The sequence below is a fragment of the Kogia breviceps genome, chromosome 18 (assembly GCF_026419965.1).
Source record: "Kogia breviceps isolate mKogBre1 chromosome 18, mKogBre1 haplotype 1, whole genome shotgun sequence".
Lineage (NCBI taxonomy): Eukaryota > Metazoa > Chordata > Mammalia > Artiodactyla > Physeteridae > Kogia > Kogia breviceps.
This window is the reverse complement of record NC_081327.1, coordinates 32320916-32336961: the sequence shown is the minus strand read 5'-3', so window position 1 is coordinate 32336961 and position 16046 is coordinate 32320916. Positions and strand designations below refer to the sequence as shown.

The 16046-nt window shown below is 53.5% G+C and overlaps 1 protein-coding gene across 17 annotated transcripts in view; it reads right to left on the bottom strand.

Moving 5' to 3' along the window:
• The window catches only part of NDRG4 (NDRG family member 4), a 44217-nt gene extending 37405 nt beyond the window's left edge, over positions 1 to 6812 (bottom strand). For 2 of the 17 annotated variants that reach the window (XM_067019294.1, XM_067019300.1), the window contains exon 1: positions 6219 to 6634. Coding sequence is in view for 4 of the 17 variants with exons in the window: in XM_059045431.2 (XP_058901414.1) it covers positions 5209 to 5245 (37 nt within the window). In the remaining 13 variants the exon portion in view is untranslated. Of the gene's footprint in view, positions 1 to 4964; positions 6074 to 6218; positions 6635 to 6709 lie in introns of those variants that run through there. The other 15 variants (XM_067019304.1, XM_067019307.1, XM_067019295.1 and 12 more) reach the window with 14 other exon arrangements.
• Between the last annotated feature and the right edge of the window lie 9234 nt (positions 6813 to 16046).

Here is a 16046-nt window from a genome sequence, read left to right as displayed (position 1 = left end):
TGTAGGAATTCTGGTTTCACCAGAACCCCAGCACTTAGCACTTTCCCCTGTACATTTGTTAATTTTTCATTTTTAAAAATAGAACTTGAATTTCACGCAATACACATTCACTGAGAAAAGTCAGAAAAGCAAAAGAGCAAAAAGAAATTAAAAAATCACATACAATCCTAGTAACCACAGGAAACCACTGTTAACTTTTTTTTTTTTTTTTTTTCGGTACGCGGGCCTCTCACTGTTGTGGCCTCTCCCGTTGCGGAGCACAGGCTCCGGACGCGCAGGCTCAGCGGCCATGGCTCACGGGCCCGGCCGCCCCGCGGCACGTGGGATCTTCCCAGACCGCCGCACGAACCCGTGTCTCCCGCATCGGCAGGCGGACTCTCAACCACTGCGCCACCAGGGAAGCTCCACTGTTAACATTTTTGCTTATCTCCTTTCATTTTCAGTGCTAATAATCTATACACTGAAAAAAAGGTTTTGTTTTTTTAAACTGAAACGTATTTTGGACTCTGGAGCCAGATAGCCTGGTGCAAATTTCAGCCAGTGACTTGCCATCTGTGTGACCTTAAGCAAGTTACTTAACCTGTGCTTCAGTTTCCTCATCTGTTAAAAGGAGGAAATAATGGCACATACCTCATAGGGTTGTTATGATGATGAGTTAATATATTGAAAGTGCTTAGGACTGTGCCTGGCACATGACAAATGCCATGTAAGTGTGAGCTGTCTTCACATTATTACATGTACATAAGGAGACATCTGTTCAGGTGGGTAAATAACTTTTGGTAGCATAATTCACAGCTGCCTGGGGTTCCCTGGTTTGAATGCACTCCTGTTTATTTAACCTCCCCTAGTGTTGGGCATTTAGGTTGTTTCCAGTTTGTTTCTTCTCTTCTATAAACACCTATGGGATAACATCCTTGAACAAACACCTCTGAACACATCTTTATTTTTTCCTAAAATTTCAACTGCTGAGTCGCAGATCGTACAGATTTTTAAGCTTTTGGTACATCATTGCCAACTTGCCCTTCATAAAAGTTGCACCAGCGGGACAGCTTTGCCCATCTCCCCACACCCCGCTTAATGAACCGCTCCCTTCTCCCCTCTTCCTGCAGGCCACGTGTCCCCTCGCACCTATCTCTCGCAGTGCCCCTGAGAAGCAGTGAGGTTTACTAAAATGGATGAACTGGAAATGAGGATTCAGGGTCCTATTTTCAGCCCTCCTGGGGTAAATCGATGCCTCCGTTTTCCCCAAATATAAATATATGGGTCATCACACCTGCCAACAATCAAACACTATTTAAATACACATTCCATGCATTAAAATGATACCAAAATTCCAGGCTGAACTGGCAATAAGGCTTGCTTTCTAATCACACATCAAGAATATTTTTAAAAATTTCCAACGTCTAATACTGAGGCTCCCAAGGGACTATTTCAGAGCCCTCCATCTGCCATTTTAGAGCTCTGATTCTGAGCCATCTTGGAGACAGACCGTTGGCGTATAAATGCACAAAAACCATCACCTTTCTACTTGCAAATAGACGAATGTCCCACTTTTCCCCATCTCACTAAGAAATGAAAAAAGGCACCGAGAGTCTGCCCTCTGGGGACTACAGGGAGCTTGTGTGTGGGCAGGACAGAGTCCTGGGCTCCTTCTTACCACGCTGACGAGGAAGGGCCTTTATTCCCATTTTACTGATAAGGAGACGGAGGCTCAGAGAAATTAAGAATTTGCTCGGGAGCTGACAAGTGGAGAGGAAACCCTGAAATTCACATACTCTGATTCCCAAATCTCTGCCCTCCCTACACTGGAAAACTCCGTAAAGGCGTCTGGAATTCTAAGTGCCGGCTGCCTAAGCGTCGCTCACCTGTGAAGGAACGGCCCCTTCTCTCTGGAACAAAAATACATGTTCTGGCTGCGGGTGAAAACTCACAGGCACCCTTCCAGCCCTGTAAGTGAGGGGTACCTGGCTTTGCCCACCTGGTGTCAGAGCTGTGGATGTCCGGCCAGCAGGGCCCAACCCCAGATGTCGTGCCTCACCTTGTCCCAGGTGACGGGAACCTGAGGCCGAAGCAGGGTCCCCCCAGAGGCACATCTCAGGGAGGCCTGGATTGTGTGGAGAACCCAGAGGACGAACAGGAACTTCCCCGAGGAAGGGAATCCGATGACTGGAGCACGGGGGGAAGGGGAGGAGACTCCAGGACACAGAGAAGGCAGCTCGGGGACAACAGCCCTACACCTGCCATTTGCTGCCTGCCCGCCAGATGCTGCTCTCTCACACCTGTATGGGAGGTACCACAGCGAACCTATTTCACAGATGAGGAAAGTGAAATGTAGAGCAGCTAGGAGACCGGCCCAGAGGCAGGCAATTAGAAACGCATGGGGGGACGTCCCTGGTGGCCCAGTGGTTAAGACCCCATGCTCCCAGTGCACAGGGTGTGGGTCAGGGAACTGAAATCCCACATGCTGTGTGGAGAAGGAAGGAAGGCAGGCGGGAAAGCGAACATGAAAAATTAAAAAAAAAATAAAAAAGAAATGCGTGGGATGGCTCAGGGCTCAGGTTTGAAACCCAGCTCCACCTCTTCTCAGCCGCAGGACGTGAGGCAGAGACTGATGTCACTGGTAAATGATCATGATGATAAAATGGGAGAATGTGAAAACTATAAACAGTTAAATAAACATGAGTTTAACAAAAGGTTCAGTGAAATAATTTCCTAATGCTGGTGTGGGGCAGGGAGTTGGAGACCTCTAAGGAATCATCCTGGAGACACACACTGCTGAGCCTGGACTCAGTCAACAACTACTGAGCACTTGCTGTATGCCACCACAATAAACCAGCCACCACCTCGTGACCTGCTCACCATCCAACAGAGGAGATGGGTCAAAATCTCACAGATGCACGTGACACGGATAAAGTGGGTGGAGACAGATCCAAACTTCCTCGTGGCCAATGAGCCAGCGCAGCTGGACTCCTCCATCATGGGGACAGCCAAGACCAAGGAACCGGAGAGGAGATGAAGTCCACGAGGTGCCCACCAGGGCCAGGCCCCAACCGGGTGTGTCACCTGTACTATCTCAGTGAGCCTCACGCCAGCTCTCAGAGGGAAGGGTCAACATTTCCATCTCTAAGATGAGAAAACTGAAGTCAGGGAGGTTAAGCAACTTATCTGAAATCACACGGCTGGCCAGTACAGGGGCTGGGATTTGAACCCAGATCGGTGGGATGAGGAGGAGGATGGGAGGGGGCTGGAGAAAGGGGGGGGGCTGGAGAAAGAGGGAAGGCTGGAAAATCCACTGTGACGCAGCTGGGAGGGAGGCCCTGTCTCCCAGGGCCTGGTGACAGGTGCAATGGGAGTCCAAGACTGATGATAGTGACCGAGGGAGTCCTGTTCCAGCCTGGCCAGGGGTCTAGAGAGCCTGTGAGAACCGGGCAAGTCTGTCTGATGAGGGAGGAGGGGCCCTGACCCATGTACCCAGAGACGAGGGTACACTGTATTGGGACCGCAAAGCCTGGACCCCCGTTGCAGCCCTCACGCATGTCTCCCATGAACACTCCTCCTCCAGGCCCTTCTGGGGCTGGGAGAGGAGAAGGGGGAGGATACAGGAGTTCTGTCCTGCAGGCGGGGCTCTAAAAACCCACAGGGTGCTGAAAACTTTCCCTCGGGGGGGATTAACAAGTTCAGCCGCTGTTGTAGTCAGGAGGACTGGCCTGCCTCAGGTGAGCTCTACAAGGCAAGTTGGCAAGGGACTTGGCGGGGGGTGGTGCCAGCCGCACGGCTAACTGGGCTCAGATCTCGCGCTTCTGAGCACCTGGCCAGTGTTTCCAGCGCTTCAGGAACAGCGCCCACCTTCTCTTCCCCCTGAGCTTGGCATGAGCCAAGGAGTGGCCACTGTTACTTGAACACGTACTCACAGCCCGAAACTTCACCCAACCCCCAGCTCACCCCATCCCACACACTCCAGGCCCTCCAGCCTCTGCTTCACATCACATCACTCCCAGTTCAAGCCTCTCTCACATCCCAGGGCCTCTGTGTATGCTGGTCCGTCCATCCTTCAGCCTGTAATGCCACCTCCCACTCCATTAACAGAAATTCTGTCTTTTAGGGTCCAGTTCAAATGCTGCCACGTGCTCAAATCTATCTGCTCTCCTCCTGCACCCCCCACCCCCGGTCAGACTCCAACCTGTTTCCTGAGTGTGTCCTTACACTGCTGCCCCCTTCCCTTTCTTGTAACAGGGCTCCTGTGCTGTTCCCTTGCACTAGATGGTAAGGTCCTCCAAGTCAGGGATCAAACCTCCCCGGTGCCAGGGGACGATTTCTGGAATCCATGTGTCCATCCAGTACACATTGATTGAGCACCTCTACAGCCCAGGACCTGGTGGGATCTGGACTTCCCAACTGTTTCCCTTTCTTAGCCCCCATCCTCCTGTCTAGGTCTCTCCACACCTCTCCCTTGGGGATACCACAGAAGCCACCTGTACTGTTTGCCCTTCAGGCCTGAGAGAGTGTCTCCACCCTTCAGACCCCTGGCCCCTGTCCCGCCTGCTCTTCTGGGCAGACCCACTGTCCTCTGTTATCTCCAGCCACAGCACCCAGGATATGATTTCCAGTGGGGTGTCTGGCCATTTCTTCACAGGGGCCCCAAGGCTGAAGTTCCCCAGTCACCAGAGCCCAATCTGGCTTCCCACTTTCCTGGCCACTTGGCCTCTACTCCGAGCAAGTAACTTCTCCTCCCAGGGAGAGGTGCTCGATTGTCACAGGGAGAGCAGGAACTCAGAGGCCCACGGCAGAGGTCCTGTTGGGAGCCCAGGAAGCTCCTTTCTTGGGGGGACTGAGTGACACTGATTGAAGGGCAGGGGCTCTAAGCTCTCTTTCCCTTTTGGGGGACCTGCCTAGAGCTTGACTAGTCGGAGACTCCAGGGGGCCAGTCCTCGAACGCGCGCCCCTGCGGCAAGCGCTCTACTCACCCGAACGCCGGGCCCCTCAGAGAGCAAAGCTGAGCAGAGCAGGGCACCGCCCCAAGTCCTCTCCCGGGGCCGGGCTCCGCACAGGAACCCGCAGCGCACAAGCTAGGACTTAGCTGGTATCTGCACCCCCCCCTCCTGCTCGAACCGCGCGGCCACCACCACCAAGCCCCGCTCCAACTCGGAAAGTAGAGGGCAGCGAGGGCCGCGCGGAGGGGCGGCGGCGGCGGGGAAAGGCCGGCGGTACCTGTCAGCAGCTCGATCTTGTGTCCTAGCACCTTCATGTCTGCGCCCCGCGCTGCCCGGCTCGGAGCTGCGGCGTCGGGGGAGTGCGCTCAGCCGAGCAGGGGAGAGGAGCGCGGGAGGCGAGGAGGGAAACAGCAGGAGAGCGAGAAGCGAAGCAGGAAGAGCAGCCGGGAGAGCTCTCGCCGCCCCCCCCCCACGCCGCGCTCCCCCCTCCAAACAGGTTTAAAAAAATCCACCAATTACACGACCGCGCACCCCTCAAAGGCGCCCGCCGCCACCTGGTCCGGGTGAACCCCGGGAGGCTGAGAGAGCGCGCGGAGTGGGTGCGGGTGACACTCTGGGAGGCGGCGGTAGCGGGCCCCTGTGCCCGCCGCCCGAACAAAGAGGGCCAGCCGCCCCCATGTCGCGATCAGGGAGGAGCGGGCGGCCGCGGGGCCGTGGCCCTGGGGGTCCGCGCCTCTGGCCGGGAAGGCGAGGAGGAAGAGCCCGGGCGGGGCGGAGTGGGCTGAGGGGGGAGGGGGTGCCGCCCTCGTAGGCGAAGTGTGGCCCGGCGACAAGGCGGCCCGCTCGCGGGGGCTGCGCCGGGGCGGGGGGCCGGCCGCGGCCGCAGTGGCCGGGGAATGGGGGGAGATGGGTCTCGGGGCGCCGCCGACTCACCTAGGGTGAGGCGAGCAAGACAGACGCGCAGGCGGGGAGCCGGGCCTCTGCGCTGCTGCAGCCAACGCGCGGGTGCAGGTGCCGGCAGCGCCCGGCCCCTCTGCAGAGCCGCGGCTGCTGGGGGCGGGGTCCGGGCCGGGGGTGGTGCGCCGCGGGGGGCGTGCCCACGTGGGCGCGGGGAGCGTGGGCGCTCGCCCAGGTGCTGGGCCCGGCCTGGGGGCTGGACCCGGGAGGCGGTTCTGCGCGTTCGGCTTCCGCCTCCCTCTGCGGCTGGAGCGCCCAGTGGGCGGCCGAGCTAGACTCCCGGACACCCGAACCTAGCGGAGACCCGGGGTCGATCGGCCTGCTCCTCACCTCCTGCAGGCGCCCGGAGGAAGGGTCCCCCGCTGCTCGGAGTGCGCCGGGGGCGATGGGAGGCCCCGCCCGCGCCGCCAGTCCCCTGGTAGCCGCGTGGCGTCGGGCTCCCGCGGGAGGGAGCGGTCTCTGCCCCAGTCTTTGTTTAGATTCCCCAGGAGCCCGGAGGAGACAGCACCCCTCCCCCGCCCCTGTCGCCGGCTGGGAGCCGCTGGGGAAAAGCCCTGGGGGGTCGGGAAGAGCCAGGCACTGAGGGGGATTTGGGTCACCGTCCGCCGTTTTCAGAGCCCTAGGGTTTCCTTGGGGAACTCATGCGGGAGTGAGTCCAGGCAGAGGTGTTCTGACCCCTCGCCCCGCCCCACCCCCGAATGTGGCGAGGTCCCCTGCTCTCCTCCATTCACCCTCCATTATCTGAGCGAGCAGGAAAGGGAACTGGGGACCCCTTTGGTGCTCAGGCTCACTCTGGTCAGGCCCAGTGACGTTGCTCTCACCTGTTACCCCAAAAGAGGGAACACCAAAGTCCCTGGATGGAGTCCTACTGTAGGGAGAATGGAAATGTGATGACCTGAAAAAATTTACTTGGGCAAGACAGCTCAAGAGGAGGGCTCCTGGAGACAGGGGTTCTATTCAGGCTCTGCCACTGACCTTGGGCGGGGCTCTACCCCTCCCGATTCTGGCCTTTCCGGTGCAGAGTGACTGTGTTGGACCAGGTCATCTGGGAGGTCCGGGATGGTGCGGGCTGAGACGTCAAGAGGATCCTTCATTGTGTCTCCCCCTTCACTGGACCTTTAGCTGTGCTGCTTTGTAATGAGGTCCCAGCTTTCTCTCAGCTCCAGGCTTCCGTGGAAGCTACTTTGACTTTGAGTTAACCGAATCTGCAATGTTTAGGAAGCTGGTAAGATTTGGTGGCCCCCGATGGGGTGCACATTCCTGCTTGGGGTGCAGTATATAAACTGCACAGAAGGCAGCAAGCTTGGGTTCTCCTTACAACTCTGGGGCTCACCTTGGGGAAATTCTTGCCTCTCAGTTTCCTCCTTTGTAAAGAGATGATGAGGGGAGGTGGTGACAGAGTAAACCTCTGCATCCAAAACATCCAGGAAACTGGTTCTATATATACAAGTCTGGAACCGGTCCTTAAGAGCACAGGCTGGTTCTATAATTTCCTGGCTGTGTGACTTATTCTCTCTGAGGCTTCATGTTATACTCTGTAAAATTGGGATAATGCTGACCTCAGAGGGCTCCTAAGAAGTAAATGATGGCATAAAATGCTTAGCATAGTGCCAAACACATGGTTGAAGTGCTCAATAAACAGTCCTTGTGATTACTGATGATAAAACTGTTATTATTGCACTACTGATTCTTTCAGGCTTTGCTGAATTCTACCCTTTCCAATAATTTCAGGCCTGGTTATTGAATAAAACTAACTGTTGATGTTCTAGTAACATAATTCATGAGGCCTAGCCTGTTCTGAATTCCTTGGAGGAATACAGGCTCCAGGAGGATGTAAAAGGCTGCCTAATAAGAGCTTTGACACTGTGACACATCTGCACACAGACAGATCTGTGTGGAATGGTGTCTGCCATAGACTTGAACTAATGTAGACAAATGCTGTGAAAGTTGTTGCCCTCTCTGGACTGCCCTTTTCCCATTTGTAAAGCAGGGAGGAGACTGGCCTGTACCTCAGCTAGAGACGAGACCCAGCCTGTCTGAACATCTCTTTGGGCCTTCATTTCCCCATCCAGAAACTCAGGCTACTGAATCAGTCTGGGTGACTGCAGGAAATAGAAACCTACTCTGTCGGATTTAAGCAAAACAGGGCTTTGTTAAAAGGATGGTGGGCAGCCCTCGGGATCTCAGGAGCCAGGCCCAACCCTGTAGCATTGGTCTGGTGTCAAAACCACTGCTGCGGGCTTCCCTGGTGGCGCAGTGGTTGAGAGTCTGCCTGCCAATGCAGGGGACACGGGTTCGAGCCCTGGTCTGGGAAGATCCCACATGCCGCGGAGCAACTAGGCCCGTGAGCCACAACTACTGAGCCTGCGCGTCTGGAGCCTGTGCTCCGCAACAAGAGAGGCCACGACAGTGAGAGGCCCCACGCACCGCGATGAAGCGTGGCCCCCGCTTGCCACAACTAGAGAAAGCCCTTGCACAGAAACGAAGACCCAACACAGCAGGCAAGCAAGCAAGCAATATATATATATATATATATATACACACACACATATATATATATATACATATATATATAAACCACTGCTGCCATCCCCGGGAACAGATGCTGCAGCCAGCACTGCCCCTGGGCAGGGACACGGGGTGCTGGCATAAGGACCATGGCTGCCTCGGAAGCCAGAGGGGCTGCTGCTGCCGCTGCCACTGCCACACTGTCACCAGAATGGACTTGGTGTGGTCTAGGCTTGTTCGTGTCACCAGTTTCTAATTCACAGTCAGGAATGTGATGTCCGATTGGAGATGCCTGTAAAAGGTACTCTGTCAAAGCTTCAAGGGAGGCTGGGAAAAATGTGTTTTCAGTTCCTCTAATAGGAGGTGGACTCTGCCTCATAGGAAGGGCATGTCAGATGCTGGTGGCCAAAAGAGTGGCCAGTGCCCACTTCAGATAATAATGGACTTGTTGTGAAACTGCTGTGAGATGACACACATGGGCACTTAACTCGGAGCCTGGCATGGAGGGAACACACCGTCCCGGGTCACTGAGGGTCATATCACACTGCAAGGCTACAGTGTCAGGTGATGATGCTCCTACATCCTTTACTCTTTGATTTTTCAGCAGGTGAAAGACAAAAGGACCTTGAGAACAGTGTGGCTTGCTGCCCTTCCAGATGCAGAGGCAGCTCCAGTCCCTTTGCCGGGAGGGCAGGTGACTGGGTTTTTCCACTGTGGTGATGAATTGGGCTGAGTCACCGTTCCTCTCCAGTCCCCTTGTGACCATGACTGGGAGCAAGTGAAAAGAAGCAGGTGGGATCACGGGTGCAGGGGAGCCTGGGGCCATCGAAGCCCCCTCTGTTAGCAGGGGGAGGTTGAGCAGGAACTGTCCCCCCCCCCCCGGTCCGCACTAACACTCCCACTCACTAATGATGAGTAAGATGGCCTCAGGAAGAGAAGAGAGGATCCTTTCTCCTCTTTTATAGGCTTGGTTGAGTGCCTCTTTGGTGCCAAGCCCTGTGCTGAGTGCACTGGAGAACCAGAGCAGACCGGGCACTGACCTTGCCTTTCAGGTTTGTGCACCAATGGAGGAAACCACCTCAGCGTGCCATAATCTGCGTACCGGGCAGACTCTGCTAACATGTGCAAGTGAGGTTACCGTGCAGTACAGGGGGTCCTGGAGGGGGTCAGCAAGGGCTTCTTGGAGGTAGAGGCATCTGAGCCTGCAGAGAGGTGGAAGGTGAGCAGATGGAGACAGAAGAGAGGGTGTTTGGGGGAGAGCATCCATCCATCCATCGTGCAGTGGGTCAGCTAGGCCCCATGCTAAGCTCAGGGAGGCACAGAGCTGAGCATGTTGCAGCCCTGCCCTCTGACAGGAGCTCCTGCATTTAGGTGGAGAAGGCTGGGTGTGCGTGAGCAGATGGTGAGGAAGCTGGAATGAGCAAGTAGGCAGCGGTGAGTGCCTGGTCTCAGGCTGCCTCTGGAACCTCACCAGCCACCAGATTATCTGCTCCCTGCTCCTGGGCCACCCTGGACCACAGAGTGGCTATGTTGCCACCCCCCTTCTCCCATAACATGTTAAGACCCTCCCCCTTCAGTGCCTGCCCTTTGCTCTCCAGGGAACTCCAGACACCCCACTCTGTCCTCCCTGATCCAAGAGGACAGCAGAACCCCCTCCAGTTCCCTTTGACAATGCCCTTCCACCTCCCCTGGAAGCTTTACCAGACACATGGAGCCTCAGTATGTGCTGAGTCCAGGCAAGGGGTAGGTCTGATAATATATTTTTCAAATTCCAATAGTCATGTATGCTCAATGCAGAAAACTCAATGCAGAGGGAAAAATTAAAATCACTCATAATTCCATTGCCTAAAGATAACCAGTGTTAACATGTTAACATTGGGGCAGAAGGGAGGGATATGTCCTTCAGCACGGAATCATATTGCACATATTTTTGCCACTCAATCTTTTTTCACTTGCCAGTATATCATGAACATTTACCCTGATAAAAACTATTCTTCCACAGTGTAATGATAATAGCTGCACTGTATTGTGTGGATGAGTCATTATTTTCTTAGCCGATCCCATAATGCTGGACATTTAGGATGTTTCCAATTTTGCATTGTTGGAAACAGTGTTTCTAGCAATTTACCCCAAGATGCTGCCTTGCCCACATCTCTTGGATGACCTCCTAAGGCCACTCTGCAGCCTCCCTTTGCCTGCGTGCTTGGTCTCTGACCTCCACCAAGGCCAGCCCATCCATCCTTGAAAGGAGACCTGTGTGTGGTCTCCCGACTGGCTTCACACCTACGCAGGTTCTTGGGGGAATCTTGGGGAAGGAGTGGAGTGGTTGCCAGCCCCACCTTCCCAATTGTGCTAATTTCACTTTAAAGCCTGCGTTGTTTTGATCTTGTATGTGTAAGGTGTTACCACTGGAGGAAACTTAGTTAAGGGTACACAGGACCTCTCTCTATTATTTTGCAACTTCCTGTAAATCTATAATTATTTCAAATAAAAAGCTAAAAACACAAACACACCCAAGGCAGTCCTGGAGGGAACTATTTGGCCCCAGATTCAGGAACGAATGTTTTTAAGTCCACACTTTGTCACAAGGTCCAGAGCTAAGAGTTCCCTGTCTCAGTTTCCCCTCAAGGACAGGAAATCTTCCAGGGAAAGACAGCTCTCCTGGCGGGTTCTGGGTGGCCCTCCAGGCTTTCCTTGATCCTAACTCTGCTGCTGGCCCCAGTCGTGAGCCTGAGGGGCCTGATCAACCCCGTTTGCAGCGGGAAGGGAGAACCAAGAAGTCAGGGAGGAGTCACAGCTTTCCCTGGGCCCCAGGGAGCTCCTTACGTAGACACGACTTTGCAGAAAGCAGACTGAAAAGCTAAGATTTGCTCTTTGGAGGAGAGCTAAGCCATTCTCCTTCCAAAGAGGACACGCATGTCTGGAGAAGCCTTTGTCCTGAAGTTCTGGAGAGAATGGCCCCCTTTCTACAGGGTGATTGTCCCAGCCCCACCCCAGGCCTGAGCTAAAGCCATGCCCAGAGTTGGGGTGCCATGCCCCAGACCTAGTCTGCCCTGGGCACGCCTCCCTCTCAGGGGGCCACAGTGTCCTCAGCACCACAATGACAGGATTGGTTTGAATCAGAGGTTCCAACCAAGTTTCCAGATAACAGAAACTGAGGAACTGACATAGCATGCTGTGTTAAGGGTCCCCAAGACCATCCTCAAGCTTGATGATTTACTAGAACGACTCGTAAAACTCAGAAAAGCCATTTCCTTCATGGTTACCGTTTACTGCAGCGAAGGACACGGATCAAATCAGTAAAGAGAAAGGGTGCACGAGTGGAATCCAGGAGACACCAGGCGCGAGTTTCCAGTGCCCCTCCCAGTGGAGTCGCACAGGGGCACAGTCAATGCTTCCAGCGCCGACGTGTGATAACACGAGCAGAGCACCAACCGGGGACGCTCACCTGAGCCTTGCAGTACAGGGTTTTTACTGAGAGTCGGTCACATAGGCATTCAGCACCTGTGCAACTGACCTAAGCTACTCAGTCTCCAGGCCCCCAGAAGTCAAATTGACACAGTGTGGCCCAGGGCCTCGGGCCTCCAAACACAGGCTTTCCCCAGAGGTCACACTGTGAGTGTTAACTATCTGGTCAGACCCATACAGTGTGGCCCAAGGCCTCAAACACACACAAACACTCCCGTCAGGCAGCAGGAGCACCAAGGACCAGTCCTTTCTTTGGAAAGTCCGGGATTCGAGCAATCCAAGCCTGCTGGGCTAACCCCTTGCTGCACAGATACCAATCATTTATTTTGCCACAAGCACACGCAAACTGTCATCTATCATCACCATGATTTCACACAAGAAAGGAAGTTTAACTCCGAGAAGGTAGTCCAGACATCATGATGTGATAGGGGTTAGCACTCCCCAAGAGAAAACAGGTGGCCCTACATTGTTAGCTTTGAAGATGAGCGAAGGGGCCAGGAGCCACCAGTGTACACCAGGACTCTGATACATACATGCTTTCCTTGTTTGTCCACACAGCTTTGTCCCCAGTCAAGGAACAGATAGGCTGAGAAGCTCCCTCTGGCTCCTGCGTTAGCTCTGGGTTTGGGTGTCCTCGCTCTTGGGTAGGACCAGGCTTTGCTGAGGGTGGGAGGGCTCAGTCAGGGACCCTCCTTAAGCGTCCAAGCCAGTTTGTCCTTTCTTTTCTTGCACCTTGCTGCGGTTGCAGCTTATCCTGGGAAAGAGATGAGCCTGTTCTTTTTAACAAATGCCCTGACCCCTGCCCTGGCCCTTACCCCAGGCTCCAGGCACCCCTAGTTCAAACTCTAGGGTAGACCAGATGTTCTTCTAAGGTCCCACTTCATCCTGTTTCCTCATGGTCCAGGCTCTATGCATGGAGCTGAGCCACCAAAGGCCTGGGCTGTTGGCCTGAGCAGGCCTTGAGATGGGGAGTCAGAACAGCCTTGGGTTTCACCATCTACTCCCTGGGTGACCTTGGGTAAGTTTCACACACTTACAGAATTTCCTCCTCTCTCCAACACGTCTAATTATATAGCTGTGAGGAATTAGTGAGCTGCTAACTGAAGAGCCCTCAGCTCAGGGCCCAGCACCTAGTTGGGGCCCATTGATGAGTGGCTGTTAGGACAATGAATTTTGTGGTTCCAGGTACAAGGTGTGGGGGCAGGTGGGATCCTCGTGATGAGTACAGTGGGCGCAGTACTGCCTTGGAGCTGGGTGTTTGGAAGCCAGGAGGTCCTTCTGGCCTCTGGACTTTGGGAGTGGGAGCACAACTCATGTACGCAGCAGGAAGAGACCTGGTGGGCTATTGGGGTATCATGAGGATCGAAAGGCCTGTTCACCACAGGTCCTTTGCACGTGCATTCTTTCTGCCCAGGGACCCTTTCCTTCCACTTCCTACACTTCCCTGGGCTAATCCTGCTCATCCCTGGGGGTGTCAATTTAGACTTCACCTGACTCCCTGATTCCCTGACTGCCTTCCTCTGTGCTTCCATCATACCACATTCTCAATAATAATACCAATAATAACAGTCTACCATTTAAGAAACCCTTACTATATGCCAGGCATAGTGCTAAGAGCATTACCTGCATACATTATCTCATTTGAATCTCCCAACATTTGGAGAGAGAGAGCTATTGTTACATTTTTCTGATTTTACAGATGAAGAAACAGGTTCAGAGAAGTGAAGTAACTGGCTCAACTGTACAGTGGTTGTCTGTGTGCCTGTCCATCTCCACCCAGGACTATGAGCTTCCTGAGAGCAGGGATTGTGTCTTGTTGGCTGTTAAGTCTCAGCATCCAGCACTGGGCCTGGTACTTAGGATGAGCTCAGTAGGTAGGAGCCCTCCACCAATATCTGTTGAATAAATGAGGGAGTGAATGAATGATTGCAAAGTACCAATGCAGCACTTGGCTCACCGTGAATGATTTGTGGTCAGCAGAATAATGCCTCCCCCCTCAAATACGTCGGTGTCCTCATCCCTGGAACCCGTGAATATGTTACATTACTTGGCAGAGGGGAATGAAGGTTGCAGATGAAGTGAAGTTGCTTATCAGAGGACTTGCAAGTAGGGAGATGATCCTGGATTATCTGGGTGGGCCCGATGTAATCACATGGATCCTTAAAAGTGGGAGAGGGAGGCAGGAGACAACCAGAGAGACGGCAGCATGAGGACTTGGCTTGATGGCATTGCTAGCTTTGAAGACGGAGGAAATGGCCGTATGCCAGGGAAAGCAGATGGTCTCTAGAAGCTGGAAAAAGCAAGGAAATGGATTCTCCTCTAGAACCTCCAAAAGGAATGCAGCCCTGCCAACATCCTGATTTTAGCCCAGGGAGACCCATTCCAGACTTTGGGCCTCCAGATCTATAAGAAAATTTATTTGTATTGTTTTAAGCCACTAATGTGGTAACTTTTCACATCAGCAATAAAAACTAGTATGGTGCCCAATGCCTGATGCTGAGGATCACACTTAGGTCACTTATTAAATGATTGTTGAGCTGAATTGGATTATTACTGTATGTACCCCACTTACTATCAGGAAAGACATATGAGAAAAAAGCATTTTTGTATATTCTGGAGTTACTGCATCAGAGGCCTAATTGGGAGGTCTCAAGTCCCAGGATGGGTTAGAGTTTGATCCTGAGACCAAGCCATTGGCTTGGCAGGCTGGGCTGAGTGGGGTCACAGAAAATGACATGAGGGGCCTTCTAGGGAAAGGGAGCCCCAGGGTGTGAGTGAGCAGTGCTGCTGGGCAGGTTGAATCAGCATCCTGGACTGTCCATGGCCTCAGGCCTGAGGATGCCATCTTTGGGTGCATGCCTGCTGCTTCCATAAGCAGAAGGGACACCATGCACTGAGTCTGTACCTCTGCTGGCAGGTCCTATCAGCTGTCAGTCGGCTCAGGCTGCTATAACAAAATACCATAACTGGGTGGCTTATAAACAGTTCTAGAGGCTGGAAGTCTGAGATCAGGGTGCCAGCATGGTCAGGTCCTGGGGAGGACCCTCTCCCAGGTTGCAGACAGCTGTTTTCTCACTGTGTCCTCAGATGGGGCGGGAGGAGGTGGAGCAGAGCTAGCCCTCTGGGATCCTTTTATAAGGGCACTAATCCCACTTATGAACACCCCACCCTCATAACCTAATCACCTCTCAAAGGCCCCCAACTCCAAATACCATCACATTGGTGGAGGGGCATTAGGATTTCAATATATGAATTTTGGGGACACAAACATTCCGTCCATAACAAGCCCCACTGTGTAAGTACCATGATGATACCAATCCACTAGAGGAGAGAATAGCCAGCTCTTTTGTCTTTCTTCACTGTGCTGGGCACTGTACTAAGCATCCTTAACTGGTTCAGCCCTCATAACGATTCCATGTGATGGGTGCCATCGTTATTCCCATTTTACAGATTAGGAAACTGAGGTCTAGAAAGGTTACTGCCAGTAATTGGGCCTGAACAAAGGCAGGGGGGCTCCAGGGTCTCTGTTCTTACCCACTGCGTTCTACTGCCTCTAGATGGAATAATGATTATAAGAGCAATAAGGCCACCTCATATTTGGATAAGACCTTTCTGTTCACACTTATTTGCATCCTGTTTTCTCTTGTCATCCTCACAGTGGCCAGTAATTATGATTAGTACTCCTGGCTTACATTTTGGGAAACAGCTCATGAGAGGGAGGTCCCAGCCTTCCTCAATTCAAAGCAAGGGTGGGATTCCTTCCTGGGTCTCCTGGCTCCAAATCCAGAGTCTTTCTCTCTTCCACCAGCTCCTGCCTCACCCTGATGCATTATTTATGGCCCATTACTTACCTCCTGCAGGCACCTAGATGCTGCCTGCCAGAGCTGTGACCTCGCTGAGTCCCCTGGAGAGGATCAAGGGCAGCTCTTTCCCCCTCATCCTTGCTCTCCTCTCTCCCCTCCCCCTTGAAGCCTCTCTGGGTCTTGGCAGGCCCCTGGGGTGTGGCACAGCCAGTCCCCTCTGCTGACTTGTGAGCACTTTCCTCTTTGCCAAGCTAGTCAACACATCCAGTGAGCTCCCGGCTTCCTGAGAAAAGCAGCAGCAGCTGCACAGTCCAAACTCACCATCCCCTTATCACAGCCCTGGCTCGAGTCGCCAGTATGTGTATGCATGGGAGGATGG